At 39.5% G+C, this 25,538-nt stretch overlaps 1 protein-coding gene across 6 annotated transcripts in view; it reads right to left on the reverse strand.

Annotated features, from left to right (window-relative positions):
- Positions 1-25,538, reverse strand: part of NCKAP5 (NCK associated protein 5) — a 659,073-nt gene that overhangs the window by 491,068 nt on the left and 142,467 nt on the right. For 2 of the 6 annotated variants that reach the window (XM_025178767.3, XM_014580891.4), the window contains exon 1: positions 19,200-19,677. The exons of 2 other annotated variants lie outside the window; for them this stretch is intronic. In XM_025178767.3, coding sequence (XP_025034552.3) covers positions 19,200-19,277 — 78 coding nt within the window. In that variant the 5' untranslated portion in view covers positions 19,278-19,677. Of the gene's footprint in view, positions 1-19,199; positions 19,679-25,538 lie in introns of those variants that run through there. 2 more of the 6 variants (XM_025178765.3, XM_025178766.3) reach the window with 2 other exon arrangements.

The raw sequence follows: 25,538 nt of genomic DNA on the forward strand, positions 1-25,538 counted from the left end.
ATGGCCAAATTCGCTGACATTGCAACAAGTTGAAGGGCTCGTAAACACACTTCAGAAGGGAACAAAACTGCAATGTGGCTGGCAGTGATTAGAGCACCAAGGGCATCAATGTGAGGAGCTTTTCTATTAATAAATGTAGAGCCTTATACTCAGGGGAACAAATTAACACACACAAAATTGGTTGGAGAATTTAACTAAGGAATCATGATCCACTGCATGACAATGAGTTTAGCTGTTATAGTATCAAAATATTACCTGCTTTTATAAAACCAAACACTGCAGTTGCCCCCAAGGGAGCTGTGGAACTTGGGCATTAGGTGAGGTGTCCATGAAAAGACTGGCATTAAACAGACCTAAGAACTATTGCAGTAGATATCAGCTTCAGTTGTTAGAATCTGGAGGTAACTACTGGCACTGAAGGGAAAACTGTGCATATTTATTAATGTATTTAATTTTAATAATTTATAGTGCGCCCTTTACCATGTCATCTAGGCACAACACATACACACCCTGGACTTGTTTAGAAAACAGAAAAGGCCTAAAGAATGCAGCCTAGGATTACACTCAGCAACCCTGAAAATAGACATGTATTTTATCAGAAGATAAAGATCTAGAAATATATAATTCGCTTTAGTGCAAGGAAATTTGATTATTACTGTACTGTGGAGCCCTTTTCTAATAAATTCAATCTCACAACATCTGAAAAGAGTTAAATCTTTTCGGCGGGAATTCTAGGACCCGCCACTGACTGCTTGTTATAATTATTTGACCTTCAACTGAAAAACTAGGAAGCTTCAGCTGCCATAAATGTGCTCACACAGGTACACGGTTTATAGGTTTTCTTGGGTGGGCATTTAGCACACAGTGTATAGAGTATTTAGTGTCAGAGATCTTGAAGGAGTCAGAAGGAGTGAAATGATTTTAGGACTGATCCAATTATTTGTACGATTTCAGTAAAAAGAGAGGGCCAACATTCTATCTACACTTCATATAGTGAATATAGACTTCTTAGGAGTTTTGGCAACCAATATTTATTACTTTCAAGTTTGCTGTGAGGAAATATGTAGCTTGTCTCAGTGCAAGTGTACTGTAGATTATGGCTGATTGAAACATATATAATCAAAAACTCAACACAAAATCAATGCATGAGACATTCCACTTTGTTACAAATGTGAAACTATGGCCAGGCTCTGAAATTCACAAATATTTGTACAAACGGTGCATAAGCTTGATTAAAAACTGTGCTGAATTCCGAAGAAATCTGGATTGAGTTAGGAAGTTACATATCGAGTAATTAACTAGTCTAGTAGTTGATGGACATTGACTACTCAACTAGTCAATGGGCACTTCTGCATTCCTCCTTTGAAATGTACAGAGCGTGGGGTCAGCTTTGTGACGCAGCTTTGAAACACCAGGTCCCCCGCCAAGGCGGCGTTTCAAAGTAGCAGCACCACACAGAGCCCGAATGGGCTCCGTGTGGTGCTGCCAGTTTGAAATACCTCATTTCCCTTTCCCCCCCCACCCCCGCTGCCTCTATCAGATAGAGATAGTAAGGAGGGGGGGAATCAACAAGTTGACTCGACTATCCAATAAGCAAATGCTTAAAGAACATCCATAGACTGAGTTAAAATATAGGTTCTCAATAGAACCTATGTGAATTTTGGTGACTTCTGGTCATTTCAACCAATCCTATACCAGGCAAACTTTGTGGCTGAGCTAAGCGTTGCAATGAGTTGTTGGACCTGTTTGGACCTGAAAAGCAAAGCAAAACACTTAAGAAATTAGGGAAAAAATTCACAGGAATCTCTGATAACCAAATCCACTGAATTTCAAATAGCTGTACTATAGGTTTAGGACTCCTTGCCTTTCTGAAGGCAAATTTCAGCGATTAAAATATTATAAAATATCTTTGTTTATAAGGCATACCTTTTCTGAACTGGTAATATAGTATGACTATGATCAGAATATGTAAACAGGAGTTTAAATTTATTCATTAAATGCCCATTTTATCTTTACCTAATTCAGACTCAAATATAACTGTAAATCTAATGAAATGTGCACCTGATTGTCACAAGTTATAATGTAGGTTATGGCAGACTTCTGGAGCTATTCATTATAGCATTTGGCTTAGCCTCAGAACAACAGTTCATTTACAGAGCAGCTTAATCTAATCTATTTATTCTAGAGATAATCTACAATGGCTGACCCAGTAACACAGATTACAGACATTTACGTATGTTTGAAAGATTGAACATAAAGGTAAAGAGATAGAAACAATCTTGAATATTGACTGTGTTCTTTCCCATTATTAATTACATTAGATAACTTTTTTTGACCAACGAATCCTCATGATCTTAAAGGGAAATGTGCATTCTTGGACCATTCTTGGAAATCATGAAAGATTTCAAACATTCCGCCATTCAGCTTTTCCTTCCTTCTGACCACTACAGCCTATATGTGGTTCCTTCTCATGTCCATTTGTGTCACTCCTGGGCTGACACTATAAAGGATTATTCAATGACACAAGATGCTTTTTGCTTAATACTGAATATGCAGCTTCTATATCAGACTACTATTTTGTAATTATCTTCAAGTTCACTGTGATTTCATTCTTACTATTCATTATTGGTATTACATGAAGAATGCAGTTGAGGGTCAGTATCCTGTTGTGGGAGGTTTACAGTCTCGCTTTAAAGTACAAGTATGAGACAAGAGTCAAAGGGTGACTACTACAATAAATAGACTGGGGGAGAGGACATTAGAAAACAATGAACCACGTGGGATTAGGGTAAAATATGGCAATTTAAGTGATAAATATGGTCAGCCATCTTCTATGGTTAACAATAAATAAAAGAAAATAAAGGAACAAAGCTGAAAAAGTCAGTGGAAAAACTTTGGATTGGGTTCAAAATGTCCTATGCTGTTCAGTAATGTACACTTCTGGGAAGTTTTTCAGTAAGCAGTTATCTATGATGAGAACTCAGTTTTGTTGCCTCTCTGTGTCTGGATCCAAACATAACCATATATTGTATAAAATGGGCCAAAGAATCCAGAATTATGTATGTTTATCTCAAATTTCTGAGCAAAAGAAGAAAATCTTCCAAGAAAAACCTGCTTACTGTGCATCCTCAGATATAGTTAGACACCAGTACACTGGCTTGAAAGAAGAGAAATTTAACAGAAGATAATGATACTTGGAGTACCATGCCTATTTGTCAATGGTTCAACTTTTTAGAAAGATTTCAAATGATTTTCAGATTTGAAAATATTCAGCACTATATTAAAGACCAGATTTTCAAAAGTGATCAGCTCTTCCTGTAGCTCCCAAAAAGAGCGCTGCAAAGCATTTGGGGGAAAAAATCTTTTCTCGACGAAAATAATGATCACTACAAGGTTTCTGCCATCTTAAATTCTTCTTATCTCTAAGATTTCTATCAGAAACAAACTGTCTTCAACTGAGCATAATGAACACACTGAAGTGCACCAAAGAAAAGTTTCTTATGTCCACTATTATGGATCGAAGTTTTTCTGTAAACTCAGTGCAAAGTAAAGTTCTGTTCTACTAACTCTACTTTGGCTTCTCAAGACTACTAGGGACAGGTCAGGCAAAAGTACAGCTCCTGAAGAATCTCATTCGTGTGACAACAAAAGTTCATACAAGCAATCATTTGGGAACAAATTTCCAAAATTGCACTGCACTCAGAAACTCAGAGTGAGAATGTGTAGGAAAGGAGGAAGCATTCCTTTAGGCTATGTCTAGACTGCAAGCCTCTTTCGAAAGAGGCTCTTTCGAAAGAGCCTCTTTCGAAAGAGAGCGTCTAGACTGCACGCGGAACTTTCGAAAGAGCAAGCTGCTTTTTCGAAAGAAAGCACCCAGTGAGTCTGGATGCTCTCTTTCGAAGAAGCCCTATTTACATTCAAGAACGCCTTCTTTTGAAAGAAGCACTTTCGAAAGAAGGCATTCTTCCTCGTGAAATGAGGTTTACTGCCGTCGAAAGAAAAGCTGCGTTCTTTCGATTTAATTTCGAAAGAATGCGGCTGCAGTCTAGATGCAGGTGAAGTTTTTTCCGGAAAAAGGCTACTTTTCCCGAAAAAAACCCTGAGTCTGGACACAGCCTCTGAGGGAGAACTCCTACCCAACCCTCACCCCATCATCCTTTTTGCATGAAAGAAAGTATCCTTTAATATGGTATTTTGGCCTGGCTCGTTGATCTCCCTTTTGCACTTTCCTAGCTAATGTTGTCATTTCCTCTTAACTTGCTGTATTGTTTATACTGTTTTTACCATTTTGTTTATGATTAAGCTTCCTCCTCTTCATTACAATTTATTAGACACATATAAATTTGCACTGAAGTTTAATCCTGGTGAGTAAAGAGTGATACAATGGAAGTTTTGAGAGGCTTTCTGACCAAAAAGGGCAAACAAATGAGGGCAGCTCTATTTCAGACTATATTTGTTAGTTATTCACAAGATAATATGAAACTCTGACTTAAATGGATCAAAATGAATAATCCTGAATCCTTCATGAGAGGTTCTAGCCTTCTCCTACCTGAAGCCAGTGTATAAAAACATACATTTCAGAGCAAACGAATGGAATCTCAAAGAGCAACCTTTCAGTGAATAGCCTGACTAGAGTTCTACCATGAAAATAATTTCTGTGCATGATGATTCCTGGGGAAACAGAGATTCTGCCTGTTGGAGACCCTATCCAACATTTTAATATAGTTTGGTACCAGATTTGTTTACACACACTTCAGAATTTATTCTGAATGTGCATATACTTATAAAAGGCCCAAACTACATTCTTTGGGTGAGCGTGGAAAGAAAAGTTGAAGCTCTGTGAGTATATTAAATAATTAAAGAAGAACTGAGGAAACTATTAATGATGTTGAAAACACATATATTATTAATAACAACATATTACTCCTAGAGTTAAAACAGGGAATATCTTCAACAATGCATAGAACTTGAAGATACCCAGACATGGAACTGCTATATAAATGGTTCAAAAACAATTTATGGATTATTTTGCCAGCAAAATGTTCCATTACCAGCCTACATTCTGCTTCTAGAATGTACTCATTTTATGTAACTTGACCTCAAAATGTAAGCACACAAAAATAACTGAGAATCTAAGAACAACAAATCTATGGAAAGTGTTAATTACTTCCAGCCAAGAACAGAAAAGACCCAGATTTTTGGTTCCTATTAAATCTTTATACAAGAATATCACACCATTGTACTTCGACAAATGCACAGTTTTGCCAATCAAGAGACTTTTCACTTAAAATCTTCTCATTCTTCCTTCTCAGAACAGTCACAACTGTCCTATAAAGCATGAATTTATCAATGGATAGTTCAATAAATGCTTCGTATTAGCCTTTCCATGCTCCCTCATCCTCTTTTAAACTCACCATTTTCTCTTCTACTCCACAAGAATTCTCATTATAAGGGACCTCACTATAGTTCTTACCCACACTGCTCTCCCACTAAAATTAATGGGTAGTTTCCTATAACAGAAATCACAGGATAGAGGCACAGATTGACATGCTTTAGTGGGAGCTGCATGTGTAAAAACTGGGATAAAAATTTAGTGCCTAATGCATGTCTCCATTCATTGCATTCTAGATGCTGCTCATTAATCTGTTTGAGCATTGTAGCTTAACGATGCAAGGTTGCTGGCAAAACTAAACCATTGATTATTTGTGTCCATTTATGCAGCAACTAGATTTAGAACTCAGTTAAATCTAAAGCTTGTTGTTACAAGAAATTATTCAATGCAGTTGGAAACTAAGGCAGAAATGATTCCTCTTGTAACAAAACTTGCTGCATGATCAGTTTGTATTGCCGAACACCATAGTGCAATGGGTTATACTAGCCCCTGAAGATTATGAGGAAATGTCTTAGAACAGTCTGGTCCTCTAGCCTGCCTTCACCTATGTAGCCTGACACAACCAGTCCATGGCTTAAATCAAATTGTAAGCTTTCTAGCTGAAGCATAAGTGTTTATAGCCTGAGCCAACAATTGGGAACCTAGGCTAGTGAGTGGCTGAAGGAGTGGTCCTCCTTCATCTCAGTGGGCCTCAAGATTGTTGTAACCAAGATGATCTCCCGAGACAGGGTAGTTTTGTTGACTTCTCTTGCATACCTAGAATTGTTGGGTTATGCTGATTGAATTGTAGCAGCACTCTGACTGGACGTGGAAGGAGCACATTGCTCTCACAGTCAATGTGCGGTCAACACACACCTCACTTCACGTGCTCTTGCTTTATATGTATGTCACTTTAATAATGCCAGTAGTAAAAAAATTGACATGGAAGGAAACCAGCAGAATCTGGCAACCCTATACCTGGGCAACAATAAACAAAATGTCTTCCAGGCCGCACATAGAACCCCAATGGGCTTCATGTAACCCATCACTGATCTGGGCTAAAGAATGCAGAGCCCGCCTTTTTAAACGTATTTAGGTACCTAAATCTGTAGATAAGTGCGTAGTGGGATTTTCCAAAAGCAGCTCAATGCCTAACTTGTGTTGAAGTCGAACTAGTTGGCATCAGAAGCAGTTTGGCACCTGTACACCTCTGACTATCTCTTTTAAAAATTGATCTAAATTCCTTAGTAGCAAGCTGCAAAAGAGTCCTAAGCATGAGTTACCTATTTCCCCTGAGAAGCTCAACCCATGTAGCCAGACCCACAACAGTTCTAATCTTAAAGAAGCCACCACTTTTGTAACAATCATCATCACTGGTACCACCAGGGATTGAACCAGACACCTCCACAACTGAAAAGCACAAGTCTTTATTGCTTGGGGTAAGTCCTCTATCTAGGAGCTGTAGCAGAGCCGATGCCTTTGAGGAAAAGGCACACAAGAGGCTGCGTAACTCCAGGCCCAGCAATGGGTAAAGCTCTGAGGGCTGCAGAGGGGGGTCCAGCGCCACAGTATGGTTGGCGCTGAGGGTTGGCTGCCCTGGCCCTGCCCCTTCCGCCTTGCTCAGGGTCCAGAGGAAGCTGTTGGGCCTCCTGTGTGACAGCTCTAAGGGTATAGATTAGTAATGCCTCAGTGGAAACATTGGAAAGCAAGGTACCCATTTCTCCTTGGACTGTGCGCCACAGGCTTGAGAATTTGGAAAATTTAGCTTACTGTCCTTTCTCCTCCCTCTTTTCCCTCTTTCCCCTGCAAATATCCTAATTCAATTATCAAGTAGATATTCTCAAGTTAATGAAATTCTAATGAGGACTTTAATTAAAAAGAAATAATTACAAGTATTAATTAATCTCAACTCTACAGCTATCACTAAGAATCTCTTAATATAAAAACCACACAGTGGGGCAGAAACAGCAATGTAATTAATTGTCTATTTACCTAGCCGTAAGAGGATAGGTGGTCATTACATCTGAAATGCCATTGAATAACTTCATCATGACTCAGACAGACAATATAATTGACAGACCTTACCCGATTTACTATGTTTTGCAATTCCTTTTGGGAGAAGGAAATGATGTGTAATTACTAGACCCAAGCATGCAGTGAGACAAGTTGTGCACAAACATTTTGGTGACTTCAAAACTGAAGCTCACTTCAAGCCACTAATGTACTATAGGATTAGTCACTGAAAACCAGTACTGTTGCATGGGCATATTTTGTCAAGCCATGTGAGTAAAACAGCTGAAAATGGGAGCTTTTATTTCCATGTGTCATTCTGTGGCAAGAACTCTTCCTGATTCTATTTGTTCTGCTTAATTTGTTCATACAGTTGCCCCTCGATTGAAGACACAACCACTCCATATTAGTCCTCAGAGCTGTTACTTCCACTTTTCTGATCAATTGTCATATTCTGATCTCTCCAGAACCTGTGAACTCCCATATTCCATTGGGTTCTCACAAGGCGCAGTTGTGACTGAATTCTGTGATACTTTCCATTTCTGCACACTAACTCAGACATTCTAGACTTCAGAGTGACAATCCTGTAATATTTGTCTAGATTTGTATTAGTGAAGAATGAGGGGTTTAACCTGCTGTAAGGCGCCACATGTGCTCAGGATTCTTGTCTATACTGGCTGTGGTGTGTTTAGGTGGTTCTACTGATTTGTGTCTTTTGAGCTTGTGCTGAGAGATTTGTCTTAATTTGTGCATGTTTGAAGTTATTTTGTGGATTGTTGTGTTTATTTGTGTATATGTTGTGCTGGGAGAGTTGTGTGAATTTATATGAATGGCAGCTGGACATACAATGTGGCAGGTGGACCATCTGTGCACAAGCCTTCATACAGCCAATGAAATTGTAGCATGCAAATTAGTGACTGGTTAAGTTACTTCTGTTATCACAATAGCCTGGAACTCTTCATATGACATAAATACATGCCTCACTGTAGCTAGACACTGCATGGGTATAATACATAATGTCAAAATGGCAGAGAACCTTTGACATAACAGACCACGAATCCCAGTGATGATTCAACCTCAACAATAAAAGTTCACAGCTATGCTTGTCGCTGCTTCTGTTGCTTCACAGTGATTCAACAGATATACCAGGCTTCAGCATGATACAGTGATCTTTTAGGAATCTTATTATATAGACCAGTGATTCCCAACCTTTTTCGCATGGAGGAATCCCTAAAATAATTTTTCATATCCCGAGGAACCCCTACCTATGAAAACATTTGCTTGGCCAGAAAAAGTTGACAGCGGGGAGCGCAATTCAAGTACTGCTAAATTATTGTCAAGAAAATTTATTTGTAAAGAGCTGTTATATATATGTCAGCTTACATTGTAAGAACATTTTTTTTATGTATTCATTCCACGATTTCTTGCGGAACCCCTGACAATGGTTTGCGGAACCCCAGGGTTCCGTGGAACCCTGGCTGGGAAACACTGATATAGACAGAAGATTATTCAGGTGGAAGTAGATTAGCTAGGCCACTGGGCAATTGACTTGTTAACAGAGTGAGTGGGTTGGGAGGCTGATTGAATGGTGATCCAAGAAAGGCAAGAGTTGAGAGTCATTTTAAAAAGAGAAGCTGTGGGAAATATAATTGTGCTAGGGTTTAGGAACAAAAGAGAAGAGAAAGGTAACAGGAGGAAGGAGTAAGAGACCACAACACAGGGTAAGAAAAATGAGAAGAGGAGAAAACAAGGGATAAGAGAATGACAGGACTCTCAAAATGAAAGATTAAAAAATAATCAAGCAAAGGACTTTCCATGAAGACCTGAAAAGCACATGGAAGACATTCTTTAAAATATTAAATAGACAGCTGAATTCCTAAATATGATCATATATATATTGAATAGGTACTGGTAGATAAAAGTGCTGTGCAATGCAAATTGTAAACTGTATCAGAAAAAAAATAACAAAAGTAATGAAGTGTGTGAAAGGAGAGGTTACAATCTAAGAGTGGATAAGGGATTTATGCTTGTATGTTAGTACTGAAATGGGAGACAAGGAAGGAGAAATTGCCCTACCTGCAATGGACTTTGTTCCAGTGCTGTGTCTTGCTCTTTAATACTTAGCAAGAATTTTTAGTCCTAGCTCATAATAAAAACATTTTATTAGGGATATTTTGGGATATAGCAGCTTGCATCAAGTGATAGACATTTCCAAAGCAATTTCTAGGACCTCTGCATGGGGTGGGAGGGGAGGGTGTTTCTCATCACTCCCCTTCCACTTGCAAATTACTTGGGTCCAAATTCTGTGGTACTTACTCAAGCAACTCTTCCAGTAGTAGTCCCCCGTGTTTTCTAGTTTACTTAAACTATATTTCCTGAACTGCTTCTACCCACAGTCCAGGTCATATAGCGAAAAATCAGCAACTGTTCCTATAAGATTTCTACCAGTTTGACTGTAATCTCTAAAAAAATCCTGATCTCATAATATTTTTACCACACTAAAGTCAGATCTGAAAAATAGAACCCTCCCAGCCTCAGATCTGACCTACTATCAGAACCAAACCACCATTACTTATGATTCAAAGCCTAAAAGTGTGCTAAGCATTTTACAGACATGTGAGAAGACAGGTCCCTTCCTCAGGTGACTTACACTTTTCTAAACAGACACACAATGAGCAAAAGGAAAGGGAGAGAAATGCAGCACTTTCATTTTTAATTAAATCTATTCTTTTTTGGACTTTTAACAATTTTTAAGTTAAATGTCATTTTGTTCTCTGAATTGCCAGTTTTTCTGTATAATATCTTTAACCTTTGTGAATATTCCTTGTTGTTACATGACCACACAATAAAACCCAACTACTCAGAATGAAACTGAAAAATACAGCAACAAAATGGCAATGACTTTAGTACAGAAAATAAAAATTATGTCTTGTCCAAACTGGACTAAAATTTTCAATCATTATAAAACCGATATAGGAAATGCTACACGTACACATAAAAGCAAATTTTGAGGTCTTTCAGTTTTGAGTAAAAGATGACAGAGAGCTCAAATGTAGTTGAGTTTCTGTGTAAACTCCGGTGCCAATTCTGATCTCACGTATACTAATATAATTCCATTAGACTTCCTTGGAGTTATGCTTGATATTCACTAGTGTTAGGCCTCAATTCAACAATTCACTTAACTATTTGAACAGTACAGCTGAAGTTAATGGGAAATCCAACATGCTTGCAGTTGCACACAATATTGAAAAGCATACTTTTCTGTTAATTAATTCATCAGTTTTCTGTATTGGCTCTGCTACATATTGGCTAAATATTCATTAGGGAGTGCCAAACAGATGTTTATATAGTGTATGATTATATGAAAATATAATTATTTCTGTGCTTGCATTCTGCATTTCTTTCTGTTTTTGAATACTTATGTATGCATAGTAATAGATGTGAAGTATTAAATGATAAGGTAGTGAATGTACCAATTGTCAAAAGCAAACATGATGCAAAACAACAGTGAACCAGTTTTCAGCCCTTTTGAACCAACTGGACACAATTGCAGTGCATCTGATGACTCTAGCTGGCCTGCCATTGTGAGTCTGATTCCTAGTATTTCTTTCCCATATGTCTGGCAGCCAGCTGGTAGACCAGATGGAGACAGCGATCTACGATAGCCAAATGACCATTACTATCTTGGATGATACATTGAAAGGTCAAAGGGATTCTGGCTACTATTTGAAACAAGAGAATTTTTCCTGTAGGGGGCTTTTTGATTGTTCACAATAAAACATGCACATAATGTATAGATCCATTGTTTATCTTTTTGTTGAACACAAAAGGACAGAACTCAAACAATAAATTTGATTTATTCACCGCCAAAATCATTTGTTCAAATCTTTCTTTCTTCTTTATTGTGTACAGGAAATTTCCTTTACTAACCTCACAGAACACAGACATTTTCCAGGGCTTATTTTTTCTTGTCAAAAAATTCAGCCATTATCCATCTAACATAATTCTAAAAAACTCCAACTGTAAAGTTATATTTCAGCATGCAAGATGGAAAGATGGGCTTAGCTGAAATTGACATAGAACACGTCTCAAATATTTAAAAAGGATCAGTGCTCATTTCAAAATGAAAATCCCCAACTTTTAGTGAGAATAATAGTTTAGCCTTAAGATAGGTCCAAGAGTTAGGGTTCCCAACCCAAATAAGCCTAAAGGATTTGAAAGTAAAAGAGGATTTCATTCAGGTCTAATTATGAAGGCTGATGTGCCAAAAATTCATAGTGATAGTTTGAAATGTTATATAACCAATGAACATTCTGACTTCATACAGAGATTTCTACAGTGTTACTGGAATATCAAGATTCATCTTTAGATACATGGAGCTGCAAGTGGTCAGTGCTCCTGAAAAAAATCATGCCAATATTGTATTCTAATGACAGAATGCAGAACATTAGTGTGTGAGCATTGAGAGGAGGCTAGTTCTAATTTGAATGAGGATAGCACACCTAATACATGACAAAAGAGCCAAATTCAGTAGTTCTTTATTCAGCAAAATTCTCATAGATTTTTATGGGAGTTTTACTGTATTAAGAAATGTATAATTTGATCCACAACTGCCGGTGCTACTTTACTTTAACACACTGAAGGGAGATGGGCAAAATTTCTTGCACTTAGGTGATATTTGATTCTGTTATTTTGACTGGTTTGTTAAATTGTTAACAATCAATCTATTTTCAAGTGATCTTAGTGGATTTGACCTAAAAACCTAGAACATTTTAACTGTTCTAATTTAGCCTTATGTTTAAGAAAAAATCTTGAGAAATTTCATTAGAGATATTTCTGTTCTTTTATCAAACTCCCACCCAAAAAGCCCAAAGTTACCAACTCTGCTTTATATTGCAAACTGTACTTTTCATCCATTTAATTGTGAAGTAAAACTCTATTCAACACAAGCTTCTATTTCCAAAGTTAAACAAAACCAGACTCAAAGAGGAACATCTTTTAATTTTGAAAACTCTACTTCTCTGCCAAACATTTGGTTTAGATAAATCACATGGAATAGCTCCAGGGTTTGGGGGCTACAGAAAGAACAGGAATATGATACTCAATGACAAGTGACTAGAAAATAAATTATTTTAAATTTGATTATTTCAGGTTATTTTTCCTATTGAACCACAATACTTCCTTACTAGTTTCAAAGATGTTCATTAAATAAATTTATTTGTTCAAAATATTTCATGCGTCTATGTAAGCAAATATTTTCTGAGACTAGAGTAAAGCAAACAGAAGGTCTGACTCAGTTCCATTTCATTTATTTTGTTTTACAACTTCAGGGCCAAATGTAATAAAAACTCTAGATGACTGTTCCATAGTAGCCTATACACGGTTACACTACATAGATAGAAGTTTTAGTTAATTTAGCACCAAATGATTTGTGAACCACAAATGGTAATTTCCTTTACACTCCTGTTTATTATGACCATGCACAACAGGGCTACACTTCCAATAGGTATGTCCATAAAGGTGTCAAAAGGCAAATGTCCTGCTTAGAATTTAGTAGTGAAAGAGGCTAGGAATGAAGATGAGATAAAGGAGACAACCTTGGGATCTGGATTAGATTTAGGACAGTGTTCAGATTCAAAGTCAAACTAGGGCTAGCTTCCAGACACAGGCGGCACCAAAATTTTACCAAGTTGTTACTGTAAGATTTCATCTCCCAGAGGGCGTAAGTCTCTTCATGTTCCTACTACATTTTGACCAGTATCATGACAGCAATGCTCTTGTGAGATTTTTGACTGTTGGAGTCAAGATTTCAAATCCTAATCCTGCATTTTCACAGAATTGTAGAATCCCAGGGCTGGGAGAGACCTTAGTAGGTCATCGAGTCCAGCCCTCTGCCCAAAGCAGGATCAACCCCAACTAAATCATCCCAGCCAGGACTTCATAAAGCTGTGACTCAAAAATGTTCAGGTATGGAGATTCCACCACCTCCCTAGGTAACCCATTCCAGTGCTTCATCCTCCTCCTACTGAAATAGTTTTTCCAAGGCAGTTTGGATTTGATGTTCTATTTTTGTCCTGTATCTAATAGGATTGAGCAGTTTTTGGGTTGGAGAATTATAGGGAAAATAGGTGCCATAGAAAGTGGTATTTGTGAATCAGTAGATCTCACTCTTCCTCCCAAATTAGTCACAAAATATGGAGCTAGCATGGTGTTCAGGGGCAGCATGCTGTTAGAGATGATAAGTCAAGCTGACATCACAGATCATCCACTGTCATGATTAAAAACCTGTAAGTACATGGTTAAATCTGGCCTCCTAGCCAAATTCCAACATCAGTCATTATTACAGGCCAAGGCCCATGTCTAATTTACCCTGAAGTTTCATTGGATCACATTATAGCCCAGCTGTTGTGTGGTGATCCTGTATTACGTTGGACAGTTATGTTACATCCCTGAATTGGGTTCTCTTGGGTAAATAGAAACAATTCCTCCCTCATAAAAATCCAGAGAAGCCGAAGATTTCCCTGTAGATCGGCTGTGCCACAGATTTATTGCAGCCTCTGCTCATAGGCAGACCTGGGGAACCTGCAGTGCAAGCAGACCTTAAGGACTCAAAACTGGGTACAGGGGTTAGTTGACTAAGAATACACATTATGGGTCCTCTCTCTCTATGTTAGCATACTGCCAGTAACTCACCCCTTAGCACTAGTAGAAGAGTTTGCCTGTCATACAACTACTGAACGCCCCTCTCACTAGATGCTTGGTGATGGGAACCTGATGTTCGAAAATGATACTCCTACATTTTTTCTCCCATGAAGCTTCTGCACAAGGGAAAGTCACATCCAAATAAAAAAAGTCTAAGAACAGTTATTGCCTGCATATTGGTCCACAAAGCCATTGTCCCTCAAAGGTAATTTCTCAAAGGTAATTTCCATAGTTGTATTGCCCTCTGCATCAGCATCACTCCAAATGGAAGCATATGGTCCATTGTTATTAACTTAATCTAAAGAGTGAACAGGACCCAGTGGATATTTGGCCCAAAGGGATCAAATTCAATCTGAGTCTTAGGGTGTGTCTAGACTACAGGGTTTTGTTTTGTTTTTTCGAAAAAAGTGGCCTTTTTTAAAAAAAACTTCCCCTGCGTCTAGACTGCTGCCGTGTTCTTTCAAAAGTAAATCGAAAGAACGTGGCAGTTTTTTCAACCGCGGAAAACCTCGTTTTACAAGGAACAACTCCTTTTTCCAAAAGTGCTCTTTCAAAAAACGGTGCTTTTTCGAAAGAGAGCATCCAGACTGCCTGGCTGCTCTCTTTCAAAAAAGAGGCTTGCTTTTTCAAAAGCACTGGTTGTAGTTCAGATGCTCTTTTTCGAAAGAGGCTTTTTCAAAAGTATCTTTCAAAAAAGCCTCTTTCGAAAGAGGCTTGCAGTCTAGATGTAGCCTTAATGTTTAGCAGAACGTTTACAGTTCAATTAATATGAAATTGTCTTTAGATTCCTCTTGTTTCGTCATGGTTGGCTAAGATTTGTATATTGTCTTGTGACAATGTTTTCTTTGGGAACAGAAAAACAACCCCAGCTCTTCTCAACAGCAAAGTTTAAAATCCTCTCTGCTCAGTTTACAGCTTTTTTTTCTCATTATAAGATGCCTTGAGATGATTCCCATTTTAAAATATGATTTTATATACTTTGTTTTTACAGTATATTTTGTATGGTGAGCATGAATTGTACCAGAAATTTTTTTGAGTAACAGACACAATTCCCTTACCTGCCATATAAGATGATATGAGTGCGAGCTAACCTTATTTCCTTTTATTGCACTGGATCCCTGCCCTCATATTTCCTTTCTTAAATTTTATGCCCAATCTTGTTGCTTTTCATTGTGCAGAATTCCCTCTGCATCACGAGGGCCTGATTCAGCTCTAGGTAACTTTGTTTTAAGATGGTACAATTCCATTGATTTCAGTGGAGTTTCATCAGTATGAAACTGAAATGGCAGTCATGAACCATACCGAACAAATTCTTCACGTGGAAGAATTCCAGGCAGGGTCCAACCAATAATTAATGACATTTTTTCATTATTCACCAAGTGATACCAGTTTAATTAGAATACATTTCAAAACAACATGGAACACCTTTATAGGAGTTTATAAACACCTCCACAAAGAAACCAAAAAACTCTGTATGGTGTGTTCTTAGTGATGTACATTTCCAAGATTTAAAACTAATCATAAGAATAAGGCTATCAAGCTAGCCTACAGCAAGACTGTCATTTAGGAACATAGTTAGCTTCACATCATTAGCAACTACAACTATTTAGCCAGCTTTGTATATAATCCATTTTCTTCTGCTGTCTGGTTTATTTACCCTCCAATGAATCTAGCATATCATACAACACATAAATTACATATTTTTCCCAAGAATATGGTGTTGGTAATTCATCAATTGCATCTGTATCAAATGAAGGAATAATGTATCACTACCAAAGCAAGATATACCATATATGGTTTTACCAACATGTTCTGCATTCCTTGGGGGAATTATAATAGGTAAAATCCTGTGTCTTACATGGCCCTTACTCAGGAAAAATACAAGTGATTTCAATGGGAAATTTGCCTGAGCAAGAAATAAAAACTTCAAAGCTCATCCCTGTATAAAGAGCTCCCAGATCTCAGCCAGGATGGACAATGTTCCAGCATACAAGTGGTTGAAAGCTTTTCCTCTAAGTGAGAGTATCTCAGTCAATAAAGGAGGCTTGTTTCTCCCACAGAAGACTGTTGGCTTTAAACCAGTAGTTCTCAAACTGCGGTCTGCAGACCACTCGTAGTCCACAGCTGCCTTCCAGGTGGTCCAGGGCTTGAGCTCAATCCCGCTTGTTCCCCCCGCGGCAGGTAGCCACACTGGCATTCCAGCCTCCCCCTGCGAGGTTGGAGCGCCAGCGCTGGCTTCTCACTTGGGGTGGGAGGGAGAAAGCCCCGAGCCTCATTGCACGATCCAGCGTGCGGGGAAGAAAGGGAGTCAGAAGTGACTCTGAGCACTGCTGCTGCTGCTGCTGCTGCTGCTGCTGCCACTCCCCCAGCTGGGGAAACAACTGTGCGTGAACACACTGCCTGGAGGCTTTCCCTGCTACTCCCATATACAGCGGGAGGCTGTGCCTGGAACATGGTGCCTAGGAGCAGTGCAGGGCACGAATGCAAGTGCCCCCCTTTCCGTTGTATCCAGACCTTGCACCTCCACTCCTGTCATGCACTCCCCCCATCAAAAACACACACACCCAGCCCACTCCTGAACCCTCCCTCCTGGCCAGATACCCTATCCCCAGCCTGCTCCTGCACCCTCCCCCTGGCCAGACACCTACCCCCTGGCCAGACTCTCTACCCACACCCTTGCTCCTGCATCCTCCCTCCTGGCCACACACTGCACCTTCCCTTGCTATTGCCCCCTCCTCTGGCCAGCCATCCTATTCCTAGCCTACTCCTGTACGCTGTATTCCATCCAGACTTCACACCCTCATCCCCTCCTGCACCCCCTGCCCAATCCTGCACCCCCATCCCTATCCCACTGAACCCTTCAATTTTGTCCCCCACCCCAGAACCTAGGGGGGTCCCCAAAATTCACACCCTGAAACTCAGTCCTCCCAGTCCCTCCCCCTACCGCCATGGGGCTGGAGCACCAGAGGAGTGAGGTGTCTCAGTGTAGGGGCCACATCATTGAGGGTTGGGGTTTTTTTGGAGGGTGGATTTTTTTTTTTTTTTTTTTTTTTTGCTTCTCACTTGTGTGGTTCCCCAACTGAATTTTCTGTGGGTCAGTAGCCCCTGACTCAAAAAAAGTTCCCCACTCCTGCCATAAATAAAGTAAAAATGGCAACCTTTTGTGTTGACATAAATTAATATTTTACTTTATTTAAAATGAAGTTTGCTAAACAAACATAAGGAAGTTAAAATGCTTAATCTGTTTAATTATTTAAATTAGTATTTCCTGCCTTATTGGTTAAAATAAACTGTTCTCCCCAACTACAGCACTAGCAAAATATCTCAGGCATAATTATGTAATTAACAGCAAGTTTCCATTAGCAACTGGTGGTCTGCGGAAAGGTTTGCATAGAGCCAGGTGCAGGGGCGGATATAGGGCAGGGCGAACGGGGCAGCCGCCCTGGGCCCCGCGCTTAAAAAAGCCCAACGCATGCGCTGTGGCGCCACCGCGCATGCGCATGCCGTCACGGCGCATTCGCCGTGGCAAAGGGGGGGCCCCGCGGAGTTATGCTGCCCGGGGCCCCGCAAAACGGTCATCTGCCCCTGGCCAGGTGTGCAATGGGCCAAATAGTTTGAGAAGCACAGCTTTAAACAACAGAATCATCCAGTTTAATGTCAAATTTTCACATCAAAAGCTAAATGTGGGGCACTTCCATTCCACTCAAGTAGCCTCATTAGCATCGGCATTACAGTTCCTTCCCTCTCACTTCTTTTTCTGTTATAAATTGTGAGGGTCCCCCCTTTTTTCTCCATTCTGCTCATCTGAGGAAGTGGGTTTTGCCCATGAAAGCTCATAATTTATATATATATCTACATATCTATATATATATATAGATATATATATACACACACACACACTGTATATAGTGAGATAGAGAGAGAGAGAGAGAGAGAGAGAGAGAGAGAGAGAGAGAGAGAGCGCTAAGGTGCCACAGGACTACTCATTGTTATTAAATGTAATATGTATTTCATAGTTCTCTTGAAAGCTTTCACAAATGAGCCATCAAACTACTGTCCAGCAGGTTTACATTAATGTTTCCATGTTTCAATAAGGCTCCATACAGCAAAGAATATTTGCCAAGAAGTGCATGCCATGGATAGGCCATGTTGCACGTTGGAATTACACCACCCAGCGCTTTCTGTAAAGAGTCAGATAATCAACAATACATTATTCAAACATTATATTTTAAAGAGATGCTTCCCAAACAGTACTCCTGTTAAAATAAACTGGGAGAGTTTTATTGCTCTCTCTAATATTTTCTTGGAACTATTCTTTTTTATTATTATTATTATTTCTCCTTTTTCTTCTAAAAAATTTATGAAGAAAAACCCAGAAGACTGAACTTTTTTTGTAGACCACTATTTCATTACTACTGTGGGAATAAAACAGAAGCTGACTAGCTATTGTTATTTAGTGTTAAAAGGTAGAGTGTAAATTCCAGCTGCTGATTATTTAATCACCTTTTCTGAAAAGCAAACATGGTAGTTTTCTGTGTCTCTTCTATGTTTTCTAATTTCCAAATGTGCAACTACAGAAACCTAAGGCAGTTAATGTGTCAGGTTTTATTTATGTCTCTCTTCAGTTATCCTTTTGGGACAGCATTTCTGCCCAGCCTGCCAGCTTATAAAAGGATTTGGTGCAATAATAGAATACCACACCATTTTTTAAAAAAGCAACACACAACAAAAAAAGCCTTTGACTACATCGCTGTTATTTTAAATGAAATAATAATCGCAGAATATCCTTGACAAAGTCTCTCCATTAGTAACCATCCCCCTTTAAAAGCAGTCTTAAGGTAAATTCTGTCAACAAGATAAACATTTTTAAATGAACACACAAAATCATCATTGCAAAAGGTCAAATTATAGGCTATAAAACATGCAATTTTAATGTCACTAAAGGACTTTGCTTATTTTTTATTCATTAAATTTTGAACACTATAAGCCTGTATGTAATGGTGCAATCGACAATAAAAATATCTCCCTGAAGTTAAACCAGCTTCTAGGCATCTTCACAATTTACTGTTAATGTTCTGTACCAATAAGAATAATTTTTCTGAGCAAACAGACCTACCTTTAACAACTGAAGAAAAGGTAAACTATGCAGAAGACTATACTCGGGTGGATCATTAGGACCACTCCAGCTGTTCATTTTGGTTGGATAAATCCTGGATATGTGGAATCACGAATGCCAGACCTTACTTTTCTCCTTCAGCCTGAGTGCTGCTGCTCTTCCGCTTCTTGTCAATATTTAACTAGTTTGTCAAGTTAGATTATATCACCTGTTCTAAACCTTACTCTTGGAGCCCCAGCTAAGTAGGTGTGCTTCTACTACTGCATCTTAGGCAAATATTAAAATCCTATCAAAACATTACCAGGACACATAACATTTGTTTGACCTAAAAGGAAGAGAGATTAATGCACACTATCCTGTGCATTCCTGTGCTCGCATTCCTGTGTACACTATCACCATGCAGAATATATCGTACTTTGTGAACTCTTACAGAGGGGAGAAAAGCAAAGAGTGTAAATTAACCACACAACTTATCTGTGTTCCACTGTGACATGTGAGTAGAGTCTGTAGTTAGGCGGTACCCCTTGATGATCACTTATTATAAATATAATAGATACAACTAAAAAAGAAGAAAATAGTTCCAATAACTAGAAATTTAAAAGTGTGCATGCTCATCTACAGTTTATCTTTAAAGCAACATCAGAACAAGCCTTTACATAGATTGGGTTCAAAGAAGATTAAAGAAAGCACAGCTTATGGGCCAGTCTTACCCATTAAAATGTCATTGAACGTGGGCAATGAATGCCTCCTCTCTGAAAATACATGACTATGACAAAGCTGATTCACTGCAGGGCTTTATTTCTGGGGATTGCAAACAAGGAATTTCCATTTGATTCTCAGTGATGATGCAAGTGCAAGCTACTGTTAGGCCTCTGTGAATTTATCTTTTGATACACCTGGGCTACGTCTACACTGGCCCCTTTTCCGGAAGGGGCATGTAAATTTCACCAGTCGTCGTAGGGAAATCCGCGGGGGATTTAAATATCCCCCGCGGCATTTAAATAAAAATGTCCGCCGCTTTTTTCCGGCTTTTAAAAAAGCCGGAAAAGAGCGTCTACACTGGCCCCGATCCTCCGGAAAAAGTAGGAATAAGACCCTCCGGAAAAGGGCACTTTTTCCGGAGGATCGGGGCCAGTCTAGACGCTCTTTTCCGGCTTTTTAAAAGCCGGAAAAAAGCGGCGGACATTTTTATTTAAATGCCGCGGGGGATATTTAAATCCCCCGCGGATTTCCCTACAACGACTGGTGAAATTTACATGCCCCTTCCGGAAAAGGGGCCAGTGTAGACGTAGCCTATGTGTATATGTATATGCAAAATAGGTTTCAGGCAATTTTCCCAATGGAGCCATCGATGGTGCAAAGTTTTGCACTGAAGGTTTAAAGGGACAAATTATTTCCACTAGCAAAAATTATTATGCTAAACCCATATGGTATTTCGACGGTCAGCTGTTATCATCATTAAAATATCAACTGTTACCAACTAGCTGCATCTGAGCAACTGTACTATTTCCTTTCAATATTTTATATGGAAGTATAACAGCATCTCAGATACAACCTGAAGGGAGCACTCAGTAAAAACTGGCCTGTTAATGATTAAAAAACTACATGTTCCTCTGGGAGATGGGATGTGTATAGGGAGGGGAAATGCAGAAGTACCTCCTCAGCCCAGTCTCTGTCTGGGCATTGATAATGATACTTAAAGTCAATTACATCGATCAGGCCCCATGTTAGAAGTGATGGAAGCTCCATTGCTTAGGAAAGTTTAAAACTAAACTCCACAAAGTCTCAAAGGAAAGGAGACAGAAAGAATGACCTAATGGTATTCTATTTTTTTAAATTTATGACCATTTGACAAACCTTGTGTGTATGCTTACAAAAGGTTTTTTTTTAAAAGACAACTGTGAAATTAGAAATGTTTGGGCCCAAATGATGTATGCCTTTCATGTTAGCAGGACTTCCTAGGTAAAAGGAGTATTTAACACTTAACAGAACTCTATGTATGTGTTACATTTAATTGTCATAGGAACTCACTGGAAAACACTGGAGAACTGCATGGGATCTGATGATCCCTGCACATTTTTCTATTGACTATATTGAATTTTGACTTCTGGTGCAAGAGGGGCTTCTTCATACAAACCCGGATGCAGTATTAAATTACCTCAACAGACCAACCTCAGGGTTGTGGTGAACATTATGTTGGTGGTTTTCCAGTTATGGGCTCTCTATTCATCATGGACTAACCCAAGATCACCAAATGTATCTCATATATGCCAACAAATGGCCACTACCATCAGATCACCATCAAAGTTGTGAGGTCAATGAAAATCTGGGTGGGATATTGTTGTGGGGTGTCCACCCCGCACCGTTCGGCCTTGGACTCGAGCCTTTATACTCACAGGTCCTGAGGCCTAGTTCGTTACAAACGCAGGCCCTGAGGCCTAGTCTAATGCACATGCAGGCCCTGAGGCCTCGTCCAATACAGTTGCAGGCCCTGAGGCCTAGTTCATTACAAATGCAGGCCCAGAGGCCTAGTCCAGGCTCTGGGAGGAAGGGGTAGAGAGGCTCGGGCCCTCCCTCTCCACCGGGCCCCAACCCAGGGTCCTAGTAGTGGTGGGTGGTTCCCACCACTGGCTCCGTGGGGAGTTCTCCCCGAAACGCGCCAAGCCACCGGGAGGTTCCCTGCCCGCTGCCCTGGGTTGCTTCCTACCCCAGCCCCTGGCCAACGGAGACTCCACCTGCAGGCGCTGGGCTGGCAATGACTGTGACGTTGGCAGGCCCGACGTCTGGGGCAGCGGCGACGGGGTTGTCCACCACGGCTGGGCAGGCTGCCCCCTGTGGTTGGCATTGCCGTCTCGCTTGGCTTGGGGACTGTAGCAGCGGAGGCGGCAGGCCCGGCGGCTCTTGCTCCGGCGGCTGGTCCGGCAGTGGCTCTGGAAGTTGGGCGGGAGTTCCTCCCTCCTCGGACGCCAACCCCAACTGAGCTATCTCCCTGGCCTTTATACCTGGCCCGCAGTTGGAGCATGCCCAGCACTGCTGCAGGTGCAGGTCCTTTCCAGCCTAGCAGGCCGGTTGGTGCCTCCCTTGGCTAATGTGGGGTTGGACTGCCCCGTCACAGATACAAATAGTTATTCCACATAGAAGGGCTTTACAGCCTACTTGCAATCCTTTGAGCCATCCTATCCCCTCCATCTGCATTTTTGCTGCTTTCTAAGGCTAAGACTCTGCAGAAATAAAAGTGAGCTTGTGATTATTTGGAGGGTTATTTTGTAATCTAAATCCACACCTGTACATAATGTTTCTCTAGCGGAGACCAGCGGATCAATATTAGTCTTTTACAACAAGATTTTTAAATTTTTTATTAATATTAACTGACATGCCATAGTAAAAACCGCGAACCCATATTTCACAACTATGGAAGGCCTGAAACAAGGGAAGTTCTTTGACACTATCAATATCATCAGAATACTTAGCTACTGTAAGCCAGATTCCCAAGCAAGGCTTGATTTCTGATTGTGGATACAAGTTTACTATGTGTGGAATGAATACAATGAAATAGAACAGAGAACAGGTAGCAGAATATTTTAATTTCTTTATTATTCTTTGTTTAAAAGACAGGCATTCCCACTGTGACCTATTTAATGGCATATTTTTATTGGGGAAACTGAGTGGACTCAACACTAATAGGGTAGACAACTGCTACTGTTAATCACATAATGGCAGAGGATTTTTTGTCTACATATGAAGGATATTGTGTTATTGACATAATCTATCCATTAGGATTACAAAATGCCACATGTCACTTTGTCAACCCAGCATTTTTTAGTGAATTTCAGTTGATACATTCAAATTCCATCAGTGAATAACACTGGTATGATAATGTAAGATCCGATTCTTAGCACTCGACAGACTGGCCCTGTAACTATTATTATTAACTGGGGCAGAGGAGGGGGGAAGCTCACAGGCAAACAGTGACACAAATACAAGACCTGTGCTAGACAATAATATGCAAATACTAAACATAAAACACAAACAAAACATAAAAAATCCTTAGGAAGAGCAACAGTTCTGAGCCTAGAGATCACATTTTCAATGGGGATGCTCCCAAAGCTAGGAGAATACTCCATGGTTAATTATTTCAAATTTTGTTTTTTTAATAGTACAGAATCTAATTCACAATTCGCGTATGAAGGGAAAATATAAAAGACGAATCTCTCATGCACAGAAGCATTGCCTAATACTTTATTGTATGCAAAATACCATGAGCCTTAAAATGACTTACTACAAGGCTTGTTCCCAAAGTCTATGTGCACTTAATGGAATTCTCTCTCGCTTCCTCCTACATAACCCAAACAGTTTAGTTGGGAACACTAACTTGAATAGATTTCCACAGCTGCTGCCAATTGATGTATCCCCCGATGGTGTTTGGAGCCGATTACTAACATTTCAGATAGTGAGAAGTAGTTCTTCAACTAAGTGTGCAGACCAATTTCAGCCTTCTTAAAAACTAAACAAACAAACAAAAACAGTCATATGGCTTTGTGGGGCTAGTTTCCAAAGTCTGCTTTTTTCTAAATATTCATGAAATATGGAGGATCTCAGTAACAGATCACAAATATATTACAGCATGTAGGGTTAGGGAGAATAGTTAACAGTTTTCAGCACTCCAATTATTAATCCTTTTTTTGAAATATTTTTTTATATATTTAACTGAAAGGTGAACCTTAAAGGCTCTTTTTGTGTCTGTTTCATGTGAGTAAAACATAATACTCCTGTTGAGTACAATCCAATCAATCCAAGAGGTGAATATTCACTTTTTTCTTATACCGGCCTGTCACATGCGCATTATGGCTATTAGCCTCTTAGAACATAGCATTAAACCAGCAGGTAGAACCAAAGCTGGGACTTCTGAAGCTTAGTACATAAACCTCTACAGTTTGAGCTAAAAGCTAGCTCTTTCTCAGCTAAGGTCATAGATCAAATCCATTTTTTTCCTTCTGTAAAATGGTCTAAGTGCCACTAGGTAGGACAGTACATAATCCCCAGAAGTTGTGTGGGTTACAGTAGCACTCCCAAATTTTATCCTCAGCTCACTTCTTGCTCTCACCAATTTCAATTTTATCTGCTGAGCTATTTGCTAGGCTTAACACAAATGTCTTTACACAGGTCAAGTTCCCTTATCAATAACAAATAGTCTAGTAGCACCTTAAAGACTAACAAAATATGTAGATGGTATCTTGAGCTTTTGTGGGCACAACCCACTTCTTCAGATGACTGGACATCAGCTGTAACTCAGTTACCCCTCTGAATCCCTTATCAGTAGGAGCTTGGCCTGAAGGAGAATAAAAGGCCTGGATCTTTTTGTGTCTGTTTTATGCGAGTAAAACATAATACTACTGTTGAGTACAATCCAGTTAATCCAAGAGGAGAATATTCATTTTTTTCTTATACCTGTCTGTCACATGCACATTATGGCTATTAGCCTCTTAGAACATAGCGTGTTACAGAGGAGGAAGGAAAAGTAATGGTTCTGGTGGTAGTCATTTGTGGGTCAGAAAACACTGGGTTGGATTTTCAAAAACAATCAGCATTGGCATAATTCTGTTCTCAATTAAGTCAATCAGCAATGAGACTTTGGTTGTCATCAGAGGCACCATATTTAAACTAGTTTTCAGCACTTTGAAAAATACAACCCCTTAGGTTCAAATCCCTAAAACAGTTTGTACTGTCCTTATATTGGAATAAAAAGCAGAAATATTCTCTTCCACCATTTTCAACAACAAATCTGTTGAACTAAATTTGTGTGCAGTATGCGGTTGTCAAAAGATAATGAATATATATCATTGTTTTGGAACTCACTTTTAATAATTGCCTATAATCTCATCTGCTAAGTAGGGAAAAGCCAATCTGTGTTATACTCAAAGTTGTCCTTCACCTTAGTGTGTGCTCATTAAACTCTGAATACTGTACATCACACAATATCTAGTATAATTGCCCTATTAGCACTTGCAACAACATCCTGCAACAAACCGAACTGCATTACTTTTTCATGAGAAACAATAAAAAATGTTAATCAATTATTAAAGTTCTTTTTTTAGCATATAAGGCTGAACATTTCACAAATGAAAGGGAAATGCCTCACTTACACATATACTAAATCATTACTTACACTAGACACAGCTATATTAATATAATGTATTGTTTAATGCAGAAATGAGGAACCTTCAAGCTCATGGGCCAAATCTAGCACCATCTTAATTCCAGCTGTCCTGCAACAAGTCTCCACATCATGGGCCAGAAGCCCTGAGCCTTGGTTCCTCCCACTGGACTGAAGCCACAAGC

This window comes from Pelodiscus sinensis, chromosome 7, assembly GCF_052426305.1.
Source record: "Pelodiscus sinensis isolate ZL-2025 chromosome 7, ASM5242630v1, whole genome shotgun sequence".
NCBI classification, from domain to species: domain Eukaryota; kingdom Metazoa; phylum Chordata; order Testudines; family Trionychidae; genus Pelodiscus; species Pelodiscus sinensis.